Source organism: Ruditapes philippinarum, unplaced genomic scaffold, assembly GCF_026571515.1.
Source record: "Ruditapes philippinarum isolate M1 unplaced genomic scaffold, ASM2657151v2 ctg66_1_1_1_1, whole genome shotgun sequence".
Classification (NCBI taxonomy): Eukaryota; Metazoa; Mollusca; class Bivalvia; order Venerida; family Veneridae; genus Ruditapes; species Ruditapes philippinarum.
This window is the reverse complement of record NW_026861363.1, coordinates 22818-40608: the sequence shown is the minus strand read 5'-3', so window position 1 is coordinate 40608 and position 17791 is coordinate 22818. Positions and strand designations below refer to the sequence as shown.

Sequence of the window (17791 nt, the reverse complement as noted above, 5' to 3'; positions counted from 1 at the left end):
TCGAGCTAAAAATAGCAAAATTACGCAATTTCTAAAAATAGAAACATTACGCAATTTCTAAAAATAGCAACATTACGCAATTTCTAAAAATAGCAAAATTACGCAATTTCTAAAAATAGAAACATTACGCAATTTCTAAAAATAGAAACATTACGCAATTTCTAAAAATAGAAACATCAATTTCTAAAAATAGAAACATTACGCAATTTCTAAAAATAGAAACATTACACAATTACTAAAAATAGAAACATTACGCAATTTCTAAAAAATAGAAACATCAATTTCTAAAAATAGAAACATTACGCAATTTCTAAATATAGAAACATTACGCAATTTCTTAAAATAGAAACATTACCGATTTCTAAGAATAGAAACATTATGCAATTTCAAAAAATAGAAACATTAAGCAATTTCCATAAATAGAAACATTACGCAATTTCCATAAATAGAAACATTACGCAATTTCCATAAATAGAAACATTACACAATTTCCATAAATAGAAACATTACACAATTTCTATAAATAGAAACATTACGCAATTCTATAAATAGAAACATTACACAATTCTATAAATAGAAACACTGTTGTTGTTGTTGTTGTTGTTGTTGATGATGATGATGATGATAGATCTGTTCTGTTATAATATGAAGTTGATCCCTTCAATAATAGCAAAGTTACAGTCAGTTACCGCCAAAACAATGAAAATTTCAATAATTTGACCTTCAAAGACAATGTCATTAATGAGTGAAGGTCAAGGTCTTTCGGAATATTTTTAACAGTTATCTTTGAAGATTATTATGTTCAAGTTTCAAGACAATCCATTCAAAAATAACAAAGTTACAGCCAATAATAGCCAAAAAAAATGAATATTTCAATAATTTGACCTTCAAAGTCAAGGTCATTTATGAGTGAAGGTCAAGGTCTGTCTAGTTATTTTTAAGGGATATCCCTGAAGATAATTATGTTCAAGTTTGAAAACAATCCATTCAAAAATAACAAAGTTACAGCCAATAATAGCCAAAAAAATGAAAATTTCAATAATTTGACCTTCAAAGTCAAGGTCATTTATGAGTGAAGGTCAAGGTCTGGCTGGTTATTTTTAAGGGATATCCTTGAAGATTATTATGTTCAAGTTTGAAGACAATCCATTCAAAATAACAAAGTTACAGCCAATAACAGCATGAACAAGCAAAAATTGGACTTTTAACCTTGAAGGTCAAGGTCATTTATGGATGAAGGTCAAGGTTAGTGTGGTCTACTGAAAGGTCTTGTCCCAAGGGTTGTTGTGGCCAAGTATGAAGACAATACACCAAGAAATAAAAAAGTTATGATCCAGGTACAAGTTTGCGGACGGCAACGGCAACGCCGACCTGACTATAACAATACCTCTACTTTTTTTTTCAAAAAAAAAAAAAAGTCAAGCTAAAAAATGTTTACCCATTCACTCAGTTATGGACAGAAAAATTGCCAAAAAATTGTAAACACAAGTTATATAGCTTGACAAAGTCATGGCATTTTGTAATTGTGAAAATAATAAGTTGCCAAGTCATTGCTCTGACTTGTGAAGTTGAAAAATATTCAACTTCATGCAAGTTATCTTCCTACCAAATATGAAATACATCTGTCATTAAATAAAGGCTGTATGGGCAAAAGTGTAAAAATCAATTTTGAGCACTGGTGACCTTGACCAAACTAACCCCTAACTCTATCCAAAAGAAGAATACCATATAAGTTATCTTCCTACAAAACAGGAAATACATCTGTCAATAAATAAAGGCTGTATGGGCAAAGTGTAAAAATCTATTTTTAGCACTCGTGACCTTTACCCAACTGACCCCTTATTCCATCCAAAGGAAGAATACCATGCAAGTTATCTTCCTACCAAATATGAAATACATCTGTCAATATATAAAGGCTGTATGGGCAAAAGTGTAAAAATCTATTTTTAGCACAAGTGACCTTGACCCACTGATCCCTACCCCAATCAAAAGGATGAATACCATGCAAGTTATCTTCCTACCAAATATAAAATATATCTGGTGACCTTGGCCCAACTGACCACTAACTCCATCAAAGTTTATGTTTTTATCAATTATAAATAACATCTGTCTATAGAATAAGGTCAATATACCTGTAAAAATCTATTTTTAACATTAGTGACCTTGACATTGGTAACATTGACCTTGACCCAAATGACCCCTTACTACACCTAAAGAAGGACCTCCCTTGGCATGTTTGTATTAAACTAAGACATCAACTAAAAAATAAAGGCTGTATGAGCAAAAATGTTTATATTTATTTTTTAAACCAGTGACCTTGACCTTGACCCTAGAGACCGCTTACTCCACAAAAAATTAGAGGACCATCAAAGGTATCCACCTACTAAATATGAAAGATATAATTAAAGAAATTAAGCAATTAGGAGAAATTTAAGATAAATCCAACTTGCTGAAATAGGTTAACCAGACAAGGCCTTATTTTCAAAGTGAAAAAAGGGAACTAACTGGATAATATGGATGACACAGTTATATAACTTGGCAATATCATGTACTTTGTAATGATAAGTAAGTGTGGAAATTATAAAGCCATTAGTATAGATAGAACTTAAGATATTTCCAACTTGCTGTTTTAGGTTAACCATTATTCATTTTCTAAGTGCTGAAAAGGGCAATAACTTGGTAAATATGAAATCCAGAGTTATGAAACTTGCCCAGATCATGTACTTTGTATTGATTAGTAAGTGTGTAAACTTAGAAGCCATTGGTACAGGTAGAACTTAAGAAAAATCCAACTTGCCGTTCTAGGTTAACCTCGTATGGACAGACGGACAGACCGTTCAATTACTATATGCCCGGGGGCATAAAAATAAAAATTTCAATAATTTGATATTCAAAGTCAAGGTCATTTATAAGTAAAGGTCAAAATCTATCTTGTTATTTTAAAGGGCTATCCTTGGAGATTATCATGTTTAAGTTTGAAGAAAAACCATTTAAAAATAACAAAGTTACAGCCAATAATAGCCAAAAAAAATGAAAATTTCAATAATTTGACCTTCAAAGTCAAGGTCATTTATAAGTGAAGGTCAAAATCTATCTGGTTATTTTTAAGGGATATCCTTGAAGATTATTATGTTCAAGTTTGAAGACAATCCTTTCAAAAATAACAAAGTTACAGCCATTAACAGCATGAACAAGCAAATTTTGGACTTTTAACCTTGAAGGTCAAGGTCATTTATGGATGAAGGTCAAGGTTAGTGTGGTCTACTGAAAGGTCTTGTCCCAAGGGTTGTTGTGGCCAAGTATGAAGACAATACACCAAGAAATAAAAAAGTTATGATCCAGGTACAAGTTTGCGGACGGCAACGGCAAAGCCGACCCGACTATAACAATGCCTCTGACCTAAAAAACGACAAACTATGTCAAACAATATCAAATAATAATATCAAAAGTAGTCAGTTGATATCTTAATTCAATTCCCATCAGAAATTACATTCCTGGTCCAAATTTCAAGTTTCTCTACATCATTCCAAATTTCAAGTCTCTGTACATCAAAAACAAGACAGTATGTGCAATGATTTCAAAAATATCCAAAAAAAATCAACTGATGCCAAAATTCAATTATGCACATGAAACTCAGGTTCAACAGTCTGTCCCAAAATTTATTGAAATGTGCTTTCTCCAAGTTTAAATCCAATTCAACAAAGAAAAAAAATGAAAAAATTACAATTTTTAACAAAATTCAATAAAAAAATTGAGCATACAAACTCATCTTTGTTAGTAAGGTACAGAAGAAACACATTTTATGTTTCTTTAGGCCTAATTTTTTTCCTGGTTAATGACCTACGACTGACCTTACAATGATGCAATATAATGTCCAAATTCTAGAGCTGAAAGATATTTACACATCATAAACAGGTCATGACAAAAGCCATTGAACTCTTTTAAATTCTTACTGAAAATGTCTCATTTGGATAAACTATGTATGGGAAGCTGCATATGCTATTATAGGCCAATTTAGTAAAGATAGTCTTTTCTATTAAAAAAAGCAACAAAAAAAATAACTGTGACAACCTATAGTTTGAAGAGTTTAAAACATAACATAATTATCTACTTTGTGTGAAGTCAAAACACGTTTATTTTATATTTATAAAGAGACTGTGTATCCATTGTCAATATTTTCTAATATTAGATTTGAGCATAGAATATCTTTAAACTATAATTTGAAGAAATGCCATACCCTAGGGCATTTTATTTTTTAGCTTTAACAGGGCCAATGAAATTAATATGAACAAACTTGATGAAAGACTACCTAAGAATGCTACAGACAAAATTGGTGATCATCCATCCATTACTTCTGTAGAAGGAGATGTTTAAAGGTATTTCTATTATAAGCTTTAGCTGCCCCAATCAAATAAATATGAGCAAACTTGATAAAAGACTACCTAAGAATGCTACAGACAAAGTTTGGTGATTTCAGTAGGAAATGATGTTCAAAGGTTTTTCTATTTTTAGCTTTCAAGCCCCCCCCCCCTAAAAGGGACCAATCAATTTAATATTAGCAAACTTGATAAAAGACTACCTAAGAATGCTACAAAGTTTGATCATCATCCATCTATTAGTTCTGTAGAAGGAGATGTCTAAAGGTTTGTCTATTTTTAGCCCTAGAGACCCCTCAAAGGGGCCAATCAAATTAATATGAGCAAACTTGATGAAAGACTACCCAAGAATGCTACAGACAAAGTTTGGTGATCATCCATCAATTAGTTCTGAAGAAGAAGACATTTAAAGGTATTTCTATTTTTAGCTATAGCGGCCCTCAAAAGGGGCCAATCAAATTAATATGAGCAAACTTGATAGAAGACTACATAAGAATGCTACAGACAAATTTGGTGATTATCCATCAATTAGTTCTGTAGAAGAAGATGTCTAAAAGGGGCCAATCAAATTAATATGAGCAAACTTGATAAAAGAGTACGCAAGAATGCTACAAACAAAGTTTGGTGATCATCCATCAATTAGTTCTGTAGAAGAAGATCTTTAAAGGTTTTTCTATTTTTAGCTCTGTTGACCCCTAAAAGGGGCCAATTGAAATGACATGAGCAAATTTAAGTGTGACTGTCACAAGGATGCTACAGACCAATTTTTAGGTAAATCTGCCCAGCAGTTTCAGAGAAGAAGACGATTACTGACGCATGACGCCGGACGGCGGAGTATCCCCCTTTGATACTAATAGCTCACCCTGAGCCTTCGGCTCTGGTGAACTAAACAAGAGGGCCATGATGGCCCTAGATCGCTCACCTGACTTATCAAACTCATCCAAACAATTACCTAGACAAGCATTCTGACCAAGTCTCATGACATGTGAGTCAAAAATGTGACCACTACAGTGATAACAAGGATTATCCATATTTGAGCAGTGCGAGCTAGTTTTTTACCCAGGTGACACATATTCAAACTTGACTTAGAAATCATCAAAACAAACTTTCAGACCAATTTCCAGGATACTTGGATCAAAACAGTAGCAACTAGAGTGTTAACAAGATTTTTCTATTTTTTGCTCCGGTGACCTAGTTTCACATACAATTTCGAACTCATCCAAGCAATTACCTAGACAAGCATCCTGACCAAGTTTGATGATTATAAATTGAGTCGAAAATGTGACCACTAGAATGTTAACAAGGTTTTTCCATATTTGGGCGGTGTGACCTAGTTTTTCATCCAAGATGACCCATGTTCGATCTTGACTTAGAAAATCATCAAAACAAACTTTCAGACCAATTAACAGAATATTTGGATCACAACAGTAGCCACTAGAGTGTTAACAAGATTTTTCTATTTTTAGCTCCTGTGACCTAGTTTTTCATCCGAGATGACCCATGTTCGATTTATTCCCAGCAATGACATAGACAAGTTTTCTGACCAAGTTTGATGACAATTGAGTCAAAATTGTGACCACTGGTGTGTTAACAAGGTTTTTCTATTTTTAGCTCCTGTGACCTAGTTTTTCATCCGAGATGACCCAAGTTCGAACTCATCCGAGCTATCAACTAGACAAGCATCTTGATCAAGTTTGATGATGATTGATGCAAAAATGTGACCGCTAGAGTGTTAACAAGGTTTTTCTATTTTTAGCTCCGGTGACCTACTTTTTCATCCGAAATGATCCATGTTCGAACTCATCTGAGCTATCACCTAGACAAACATTCTGACCAAGTTTGATGATGATATAGGCAAAAATGTGACCTCTAGAGTGTTAACAAGGTTTTTCTTTTTTAGCTCTTGTGACCTAGTTTCTCATCCTAGATGACCCATGTTCGAACTCATCCGAGCTATCAACTAGATAAGCATCCTGACCAAGTTTGATGATGATTGAGGCAAACATGCGACCGCTAGAGTGTTAACAACTAAATGTGATCAGTGGGTGAGCTTAATGTTATTCTGTTTCCGTGCATGTAAAAAATGTACTATGTTTAAATTTATCTTAGCGGTCCAATTATATATATACTAGTAAACACTTTGAAACACTTTTAGAACTTTAAACAGCAATATTTCCAGAGGGCTTATAAACTATATTTTCTGCATCTGAAACAAGGCAATATATCCTATATGTGGTCTTAAAAAAAAGAATTTGAAATCGGATTGCTGCACTTCCCTGTTATTCTTCGCCTTCATATTTTACTATTTTGATCTGAGGAATCCCTGACATTTAGGAGGAATCCCTCAATTAAATCTCAGGGATTCCTATGGGATCCCTTGTAAAAACAGTTAGTGTCGAACCCTGAAAGGATGAAAATAGGTGGCATTTACTGGAAACTGAATTTGCCACTTTGTGGTGGAAAAATGGTTGAAAAGTGTCTAAATACTCCACCAACTTTCCACCCTAATGGTGGCAAAAGGTGGAAATAAGTGGCATTTTGTGGAAAATGAGTTTGCCACTCAATGGTGCCATAATGATGGAAATTCGTCTAAATACTCCACAAACTTTCCACCCTGATGGTGGCGATAAGTGGAAACAAGTGGCATCAAGTGGAAAATGAGTTTGCCACCCTAAGGTGGCATAATGGTGAAAGATTGTCTAAATACTCCACCAACTTTCCACTCATTGGTGGCATTTATTTAAAAAAAGGTGGAATTTACTGGAAAATTTTCTACCATCAGTCCTGCTCAAAATGTTTCACCATTTTCATGATTTGGGTGGTGTTTTGGTGGCATTATTGGTGGAAAATTGTCTAAATACTCCACCATTGAAACGGGTGGCATTGAAGTGGCAAACTAGGGACAGGAAATACCCAGGAGCAGAAGAGAAGATTTTCTAAAGAAATTATGTACTTTCACTACATATTCAACAGAGCCACCCCCACCCCCCCCAACCCCCATCCCAGCACCAGAATCCTTGACCCTGGGACCATGAATTTTACAATTTTGAAAGAGGGCTCAATGCTTATAACAATCATGCCAACAGTTTGACTGCTTGATGCCAAATAGTAAAGAAGATATTTTAAGACTGCATTAATTTTTATGGTTTAAGCCCCACCCCTCTGGCCCTTATTAAAAGGCGGGTAGGAGCCATGAATTTCACACTTTTTGTTCCTTTCACTCATAAATGCAAAAATTGACTGAAATTGGTTTAGTGGTAACAAAGATGAAGCTTAAAATGTTGAAGAATTAATGATTTGCACTACATAATCATTTAAGCATTAAAGCCCTGATCCTGGGGCCATAATTATTTTACAATTTTGGAAAAAAAAAAACCTCTCTCTTCATAACTAAGTTCCAAAGTTTTAAGAAACAATGTACTTTCACTATATATTCAACAGAGCCCCACCCTAGCAGCTGAACCCATTACCCTCAGGCCACGAATTTCACAATTTTGGAAGAGGGCTTAATAATGCTTATTACAATCATGCTAACAGTTTGACTGCTTGATGCTCAGGAGTAGAGCAGACGATTTATTGAAATTGGCTCAGTGGTTCCAGAGAAGAAACAATGCACAACACACAACGATAGACAAAAACGGAAAGCAATATATTTACTCAGGTGAACTAAAAATGCTATGCCACCTCATTAATACAACAGAAGTATATTGTTTTTTTGTTTCTAGACAATTGGACTTTGCCATAATGCAGTAGAGTCTAGTGAATTTGGGGGTCAAGGTTATATTTCAGCATTTCAAATGAATGACAAAGTGCAGATGTGTCTAATGTTAAGATGATAAAGGGTCATTTTTATTGATATATTCTTTTCTTTAATAGAGGGTGCCCCTGCCATTTTTGAATGATCTCTATTGTTTTCTTTTATTCTGCTTACAGTTAGATGGCCCTCTTTCCATATTCAGTAGTGCGGAACAGACAGACAGAGGAGAAGTAGCAGCGAAAACAATAAATCAAGTGACCCCCAATTTAGGCTGATAAAGCCATAACCTACATTCAGCATAATGCCTTATTATAAGTAAGATTTCTACCAAAAAGATTTAATTTTTTTATATCGGCTGTAAGATACACAGCAGGCACAAAATTTTGAAATTCATACATAATAACTTTGTGTGAACTTGACCTTGACCAAAGCAAGATCAAAACTGAGTTCTGCAAAAAATTGCTCATTTTGTTAACATTATTGCTGCCAAGTAGTTTCAATTTTCATGCATTGGTTAAAAAAATACAGAGTAGACACGAAATCGCTAACAGATTGACAAACTGCAATGTTCATAATAATATTCACCAAACTTTTTTCCGGTGTATAAAAAGATAAAATGGTGATTGTATACCTATGTACAAAGACTTGTGTCATGCCTAGACTTCTAGCTATTGCACATGCATGTTGACCACCAGCTCCTCCAAAACACGCTAATATATGCCTTGATGTATCATGGCCTTTAGCCTAAAACACAATATCACTATGGTAAGAAATTAAGGTAATAATTATGTACAAGGACTCTCCAAAAAGTTTGTGACAAATTTTATAGACAGTTTATTTTTAACATGACAATCCACATAATTAATCTATAAAATAATTGTTCTATATTACATAGCATCATTTACAAAATATCAAGTTTCATACTTAATTATACTTCCGTTATGACATTATTTTTCATAAAGCCTCTGGCTTCACATATACAATAGCATGTTATTCTAACACTCACTTAATCAAGCACATTTTAAAAAACAGAAATTATGTCACTTATATGTTCCGGATGATTTGCAAATATCCACACTATCAGATCAAAGTTATTCTAGTGCTTGTTCAGGCAGCAATCCGTGATAGGCATGGTGATTGTTTTGTAACTTTTGCTAGATATCCTGTTTAAACTAGCAGATAATGTATTTTCTTAGAAATTGTTTATAACGCTGTGTTACGGCTTTGATATTTATATTTTTTCATTTTTATCGTGTAACCATGTTACAGTAATTTTTTGCATATTTTTTCAACTTTTTTTTGGAAGCCTTACTAGAAAAATTTTACCTTGTGTTACGAGGGTCTCTACTTTTTTTATGTGGTGTATCAAATTGTGTTACGGTAAGAAACATTTTGTCTTGTTTCTAAGGTGAATTTGACGTCTTTTACAAGTTTTTTCTTGTTTATTTTTGTGGCATTACCGTGTTACCGTGCTTTTATTATGGATGAGGCGGCCATTAGTCTCTTTCATGATGATGACCAATCTTCCTTTTCGGGTTTTTCCGATGAAGATGGTGAAAATATTTCTCCATCTCTTACTATCCCCCTATTGGTGCAAATATTACAATAAGTTCACATGATGCTCCAGATGCACCTCAAGTGAAGGGTAAAGGGAAATCCTTTAAAAAGTAAAGTGAGTGTAGTCAAGAAACTACTTCACAACCTGTTTTAATACAGAAAATCGTAAACGCCAAAAAGCTAAAGGTAATGCTTAGAAAAAGGTAAATTTTGTCAGATAATATTTCAAGTTCTGACCTAATGGAATTAAAGAAGAACAAGAGCCGATTGAACCAGGTGATGCTCTCTGAATAGGTTTTGAACACAGGAAGGTATACCTCTTGAAGTGTCAGAGTTATGTCACAGACAAAGTTCAAAGTGTAAAAAACACCCAAATGTTGCATGTGATAAGTCGTCTCAGCACGGTGATCATTTCTATGAAATAGTTGTAAAATCAGACTTCAAATAACAAAGTTATGGGCCGGACACGATTTTGCTGCAAGGTCATGCTGTGACCTTGACCTTCAAGGTAGTGACCCTAATGTTGCTCACAACATGTCGTATCAATATGGGGATCATTTTTGTGAAATAGTTGTAAAATCCGACTTCAAATAACAAAGTCATGGGCCGGACATGATTACAGATCTATATGTACTGTACTTTGATGCAATAATATTTATATTCTGGTGTGTTGTATTCATCATTTTCAAATATTTGTAATTCTGATTTTATTTTGTCCTAGAGTTGTAAACCTAGCCACATATGCTGAGGTTGATGATTAGAAACATATATTTTTAGTTTCATGAAAATGTTTTCACTACTTTTTGAGTAATGACAAATATTGTTATATTTGCCATATATTAAGCCTATTTGTTGCCGTAACAACTAAATTTTTCAACATAGTAAGAAAAGAAAAATAAGTGCATAATCTCCAGACTGCCATCTATCCATATATCAAGTTTCATAGAAATATTTTCAGTACTTTTTGTGTTATGGCAGGATCCAGTTTATGTGTTAAATTTGCCATATTTTCAGTCTATATTTTTTGCCATAGCAACCAAAGTTTTCAACATAGGAAGAAAAGAAAAAGACGTGCATAATCTCCAGACTGCCATCTATCTATATATCAAGTTTCATAAAAATATTTTTAGACTTTTTTTTCATACTTTTTGTGTTATCACGGGATCCAATTTTGCGGACGGAAGGACTGACTGAGGGACAGACAGACAGACGGACGAAGGGTAAACCTAAAGTCCCCTTCGCTTAAACCAGTAGGGGACTAATAAACCAACTACATCTAATTGTAATGATTAATTTGATTGCTTATCAAGTTCAACAGCGAAGCGTTTACACCATCTCAGTAGGGGCGGAGCGTTGCATTGTTTTATCGATATTATTGGATAATACACGTCACGCGTATACTTCATTTGTATATGCTAAAACGGTTTGGGAAAAAGAGTTTTTCACACATTTATATCTTGTGTTTTGATTGTTAACACTTGCGACATTACGAGGTGGCATTCTCTAAAAACATAAATACTTGAGAGGTAAAAGTGGTAGTTAAATGAAAATTCATATGGAGATATAAAATTATACACCAATATATACATGTATATCTGGTCAATTAATGCACAAATCAAGTGAAAATTCAATAATTTAACCTTCAAGGTCAAGGTCATTAAAGAGCCAAGGTAGATTTAAGTTTGATATACATGAAGGTTTTGTTCTTAAGAATGTTCTGTTATATACAGTCAATCCATTCAATAATAGCAAAGTTACAGCCAAAACTAGAAATGTGTCATCATGCTACGGATGCCCCTGAATGCAGCCAAAATTTCAGATGTTATAATATTTAGTTCCAAATTTGTTTGCACAAATTATTTTTTTCATTTTAAGTTCAAAGCCCTTAAAACTATTCAATGTTAACACAAACCATTTTTTATGAAATTATTCAGTCTTAACCTTTTGTAAATTGCATATTGCATATTTGTAGCCAAAATAATGGCCACATACATTTCCACCAAAATATGAGTGCTGAAACTGAAAATTCAAAATTTTTCCAACATTCAAGAAAGATAAGTTTGTCCAAAATCATTGAACCACGACCAAATTCAAACTTGAACAGCTTATTCCTAAGATGTATGTATATGTCAAATTTGAGTTAATGTGTACAACCATTGGGGAGATAATGAACGGAAACTTTAAATTTCTGATTTTCTTTCAAAGTTCAAAAGGGAAAACTCTGTTAGCTATCATTAAACCATGACCAAATTCGAAATTGACCAATGCATTCTTATGACATATCCATATCTTTAATTTGAATTGAACATGTTGGGGAGTCTTATCATAATGAATGGGAACTGAAAATTTCCTTTCTTTCAAGGTTAAAAGTGCATAACTCTGCCAAAAATCATTGAATCATGACAAAATTCAAACTTGACCTGCACTTTTTTTTGACATATCCATATGTCAAATTTGAGTTGAATGTGTAATACCCTAGAGGAGATAATGAATAGAGACTGAAAATTTGATATTATTTTCAAAGTGAAAGGGACATAACTCTGCCAAAAATCATCGAACCATGACCAAATTCCAACTTGACCTGCACATTCCGTTGACAGATTCAAATTTGAGTTGAATATGTAACACTATTGGGGAGATAATGAACAGAAACTGAAAATTTCATATTATTTTCGAAGTGAAAGGGGCATAACTCTGCCAAAAATCATTGAACCATAACCAAATTCAAACTTGACCTGCACATTCCATTGACATATCTATATATCAAATTTGAGTTGAATGTGTTGTACTGTTGGGGAGATAATGAACGGAAACTGAAAATTTCATATTACATTCAAAATAAAAGGGGCATAACTCCGCCAAAAATCATCAAACCATAACCAAATTCGAACTTGACCTGTATTTTCTCATGACATATCCATATGTCAAATTTGAGTTGAATGTGTGCAACCGTTACCAAGATAATGAACGGAAACTGATGATGACAGAATGACGGAAGGACGGAATGACAAAACAGGGTAACTCTATATGCCCGGCCATTTTATGGCGGGGGCATAAAAATGAAAATTTCAATAATTTTTCACGATGAACAATGTGCTAAGGTGAGTTAAACAAGAGGGCCATGATGGCCCTGAGGTCGCTCACCTGTATATAGGCCTCCCCCCACCCCCTGGCGGGGCCAATTTTAGTCCAAGGGCTTTTATTTGAACAAACTTGGTAGACACCCATAAGTAGATGTTTCATGCTAAACATCTAAGCACTGAGCTCATTGGGTTTTTTCAAAGAAGATTTTTAAGTTTTTACTATATGCATATAGGGCAAATCAAAGACCCCCTGGGGCGGGGCCAATTTTGACCCCAGGGCTTTTATTTGAACAAACTTGGTAGACACTCATTAGAAGATGTTTCATGCTAGATATCTTAGCTCTAGCTCTTTGGGTTCTTTAAAAGAAGATTTTTTAAGTTTTTACTATATGCATATAGGGAAAATCAAAGACCCCCTGGGGCGGAGCCAATTTTGACCCCAGGGCTTTTATTTGAACAAACTTGGTAGACACTCATTAGAAGATATTTCATGCCAAATATCTAAGCTCTAGCTCTTAGGGTTTTTTTAAAAGATGATATTTAAAGTTTTTTCTTTTGGTTGCCATGGCAACCAGAGTTCTGCATGGAATTAAATTCTTTGAACAATTTTTAAAGGGGACCACCAAAGGAACATTCCTGTGAAGTTTGGATGAAATTGGCTTAGTGGTTTATGAGGAGATGTCATTTAAAGTAAAAGTTTATGGATGGACGGACGCCGGACGGACGCCGGACGAAAAGCGATCACAAAAGCTCACCCTGTCACTTTGTGACAGGTGAGCTAAAAACAGTTGAGATTTCTAGAAAACTTAAAAATGCAAACTGTATCATTGTATGAAATATGACTGTAAAATGTACAAATGTTATCACATAAATGATAACTAAAGATGCTTTCAGAAAAAGCAACAATTTACTGAATAAGTTGTTGCAAAAAACACAAACAAAATAAACAGAATTTAAACCAAAAAAGTAACAAAAATTGTAAAAAGATATGTAACAAAAATATACAAAATTGACAAAAAAGGTAACAATGCAAAAACAGAACATCAATAAGCACAAGGTAAGGCCATTTACACATAACATAGAGATATTCTGATACCTGTTACACAATTCCTGGAACCATCATACAGATGTTTTTCAAGAAACTCTGTCATAAATATGAGTGAAAATATAACAAGTTACCAGAAAAATCCCAGCCTTTTGTGTTCCGACCCCAGTGATCAGTACAACATTAGTTTGAACAATCTTTATAAAATCTGCAGCAGTAAAGTTATCTCATACAACCAGAAGCTTATTAAATAATATCACAGCAAACTAAATAAATATCAAACATCTCAGTGAAACAGATGAACCCTTCCCCTGCTGTGTAATAGACTTGCCCAGATTTGATTCTGGAACAGTTCATTACCAGTTTTAGGGATTGTGTTATAAAATTACCTAATTACAGCCTGGTCAGATATCGCAATGTGTAGGTTGACAGAACAGTCAGGGCTTTATTCACATAATATTATTTTTAAAGGGGAAGAAGAAACAAGAGGGCCATGATGGCCCTGAGGTCGCTCACCTGTATATAGGCCCCCCCAACCCCCCAACGTTGCAGGGCCAATTTAACCCAAGGGCTTTTATTTGCACAAACTTGGTAGACACCCATAAGAAGATGTTTCATGCTAAACATCTAAGCTCTAGCTCATTGGGCTTTTTAAAAGAAGATTTTTTTAAGTTTTTACTATACACATATAGTTAAAAACAATGACACCCCTGGGGCCGGGCCAGTTTTGAACCCAGGGCTTTTATTTGAACAAAATTTGTAGACACTTACTAGAAGATGTTTCATGTTTAATATCTAAACTCTAGCTATTTGGGTTTTTTCAAAGAAGATTTTAAGTTTTTGCTATACACATATAAAGAAAATCAATGATCCCCGGGGCGGGGCCAATTTTGACCCCAGGTCTTTTATTTGAACAAACTTTGTAGACACTCACTAAAAGATGTTTCATGCTAAACATCTTAACTCTAGCTATTTGGTTTTTTTCAAAGAAGATTTTTTAAGTTTTTGCTATACACATATAAGGAAAATCAATGACCCCCCGGGGCGGGGCCAATTTTGACCCCAGGGCTTTTATTTGAACAAACTTGGTAGACACTTATTAGAACATGATTCATGCTAAATATCTAAGCTCTAGCTCTTATGGTTTTTTAAAAGAAGATATTTAAAGTTTTTTCTTTCGGTTGCCATGGCAACCAGAGTTCTGCATGGAATTAAATTCTTTGAACAATTTTTAAAGGTGACCACCAAAGGAACAATCCTGTGAAGTTTGGATGAAATTGGCTTAGTGGTTTATGAGGAGATGTCATTTAAAGTAAAAGTTTACGGACGGACGCGGGACGGATGACGGACGGACGCCGGACGAAAAGCGATCACAAAAGCTCATCCTGTCACTTTGTGACAGGTGAGCTAAAAACAAAAGATTTTTTATTTATTTAATTTGACCTTGACAGTAAAGGTCAAATAAAAGTCAGTCACATCTAAATCATTCAATACCTTTGTTTGGTAGCAAGTCTTGTTTTGTCCAAGTATAAATCAAATTCGTACATAAATAACAATATTATGACAATTTAACCAAAATGCAATCAATTGACCTTGTTGGTCAAAGTCATTTAAAAGTCAAAGTCAGTTCAACTTTTGAGAAGGTCTTATCCAAAAGGTCATTTGTTCAAGTATTAGGATAATCCATTTATTAATCATCAAGTTAGAATCAATTATAGCAAAAATTAGTGGAATTCAATAATTTAACCAAAGATCATAAATGATACAAGGTCAATTTGAGTTTGATAAAGGACTTTTTATGTCTTAATATGAAGTCAATCCATACATTAATAACAAAGTTATCAGGAACACTGCCATGACTGAAACAATACCTCTTTATTTTTTTCTTTCAAAAAAAAAGTTGAGCTTATAATCATATTTTTTAAATATCTTTTAAAGGGATACGCAGGCAAATAAATGACAAAAAAATCAAAATGATTTAATGTACTCAAATCACGCTAAAATGACATTTTCTAAAGTCCCAGCATGAAATGCTGTATAAATTCTATTTATTTTGGGTTTGAAGCCTAAATATATCTAGATGTATTGAACGAAATTTAGACGCCGACAGAATCACCGAATAGTTTTAAATCAAGCCATGTGACTTGAACAAACCCTGGAAGTTACAATAACAGATATTGTGGATATTGTATGATTGAAACAAGTTTAAGGCATTCATTTTGGCATGATCTTTAACGTTTCCATAGTTCACTGTGGGACTTATGTGATATCTTAACGCTCTAACCTGACCCACGCGGGTCAAGTTAGGAAACCAGCATTCTATTCTTTATAAAGAGAAAAGTTTTGTTCCTATTACTGCCTAGTGTATTTATTTTGATGACATTTACAGAAGGATGAATGAAAAAATCAAAACGAAGAAATGAAAATTTTGCCTGTGTCTCCCTTTAATATCTATTTAATATAGCTTAATATCTGAAAAGTACAAACAGATCACTGGTCTCAAAGCAATATCTGGAATACTTATAACAAGCAATTCAATTTAGACTTTCTGTTAATACTTTTTTCAAATTTGATTGCCATTGTGTTTCCCATATTCTTGAAATAACATCTTATGAGGAAATATTTTAATACAACTACAATTAATCCATGTTGATCAATGTTTAAATTATTTTGATAGATGATGATAGCAATATTTGTTGTTTAATCAATCCAAGTTTCAATTTCTTTAATGTAAGTAAATTTTTTCTCAGAAATTTAATTTGAAAAATAAATATATAAGTAGTTCTAGGACTGATAAAAAGAAAGCATATTTTGAAAACCAATGTAAAACTATTTCAGATCTAGTCTTGAAACAGAATGAGTCCATTTGAGTTTTGACCTGCACTTTATCCACTTCCTCAGATGATGCTGTGTAAGTCTCATCACTATTTATAAGGACACCTCTTTTGAGATTTCCTTTAGATAAAGTTGTCTAGGAAAACACTGATAGATATTGCAAATTCTGCAAAAGTTTCCTGTCTTCTTCATAGACAAATCTATTATTGGATATGCCCATATCAAATTTTAGTACCTAAATAACTTTGTTCATGATCAGCCAAAGAAAAAAATTGAATGGTCTAATTTCAATATAACCATATAAACTTGTTGGTATGTATCTTTCAGACTCAACTTTAATAAAAAATTGTTATATTCTTATATCTGATGACCGAAATTGACTGATAATATTTATCTAAGTATGAAGACATTCATTAAGAATCTTTTTCTTTTATTGGCCCATAATTCTACTGTTAACAATGAACTTTACTGTTCCCCTTCTATCATGTTTACAGTTTAATGGACCCTTATCTATTTCTATAGTACAGATATACTGCAAGATGCATAATATCAGCCAAATTTTTTAGGGAGTATAATCAACAGGTATACCAAGTTTGAGTGAATAGCTTTTGTTAGCTTTCAGAGAAAATGGACCATTACCTTTTAACAGTTACAGGTCACACTGACCTTAACATTTGACCTGAAAACTGGTAAGACATGTAGAACCTTTCAAGAGCACATATTTAAGTTTCAATATTATAGCTTCATTAGTATTGACATTTATGACCATCAACTAAAACTTAACCAAAAACGTTAACCAGGTCATCTCCACCTTTTTACTTTGAAAAATAGAGCTAGAATCCTCATATGACTTAACATGTTGCCAACAATTTCATTTGTAATAATTCAATACATCTATATAAATAAATACCATGTCATTACCTGTGTAAGAGCTCTTATTGGTCGACACATCGTCTCATTTGCAACCTTTATAAATCCCATAGCAACCTCTTCTAATGACATCATCTGGTCATTTGAACTGCTACTTTGTGTCTGCATGAATTCATTTACCTACAAATGCTAAGCTATTAATATATTAGAACCAACTGATCTTTCCCAACAGTATATACACAGGCATGCTATCCTTACTATGATGGCT

The 17791-nt window shown here is 33.6% G+C and overlaps 1 protein-coding gene across 1 annotated transcript in view; it reads right to left on the bottom strand.

The window, feature by feature from the left end:
* LOC132715397 (5-oxoprolinase-like) overlaps positions 1-17791 on the bottom strand; it is a gene marked incomplete at its 5' end in the record, with an annotated part of 254579 nt that overhangs the window by 215178 nt on the left and 21610 nt on the right. The window contains 2 exons of the mRNA XM_060698394.1: positions 8765-8877; positions 17575-17703. Coding sequence (XP_060554377.1) covers positions 8765-8877; positions 17575-17703 — 242 coding nt within the window. The remainder of the gene's footprint in view (positions 1-8764; positions 8878-17574; positions 17704-17791) is intronic.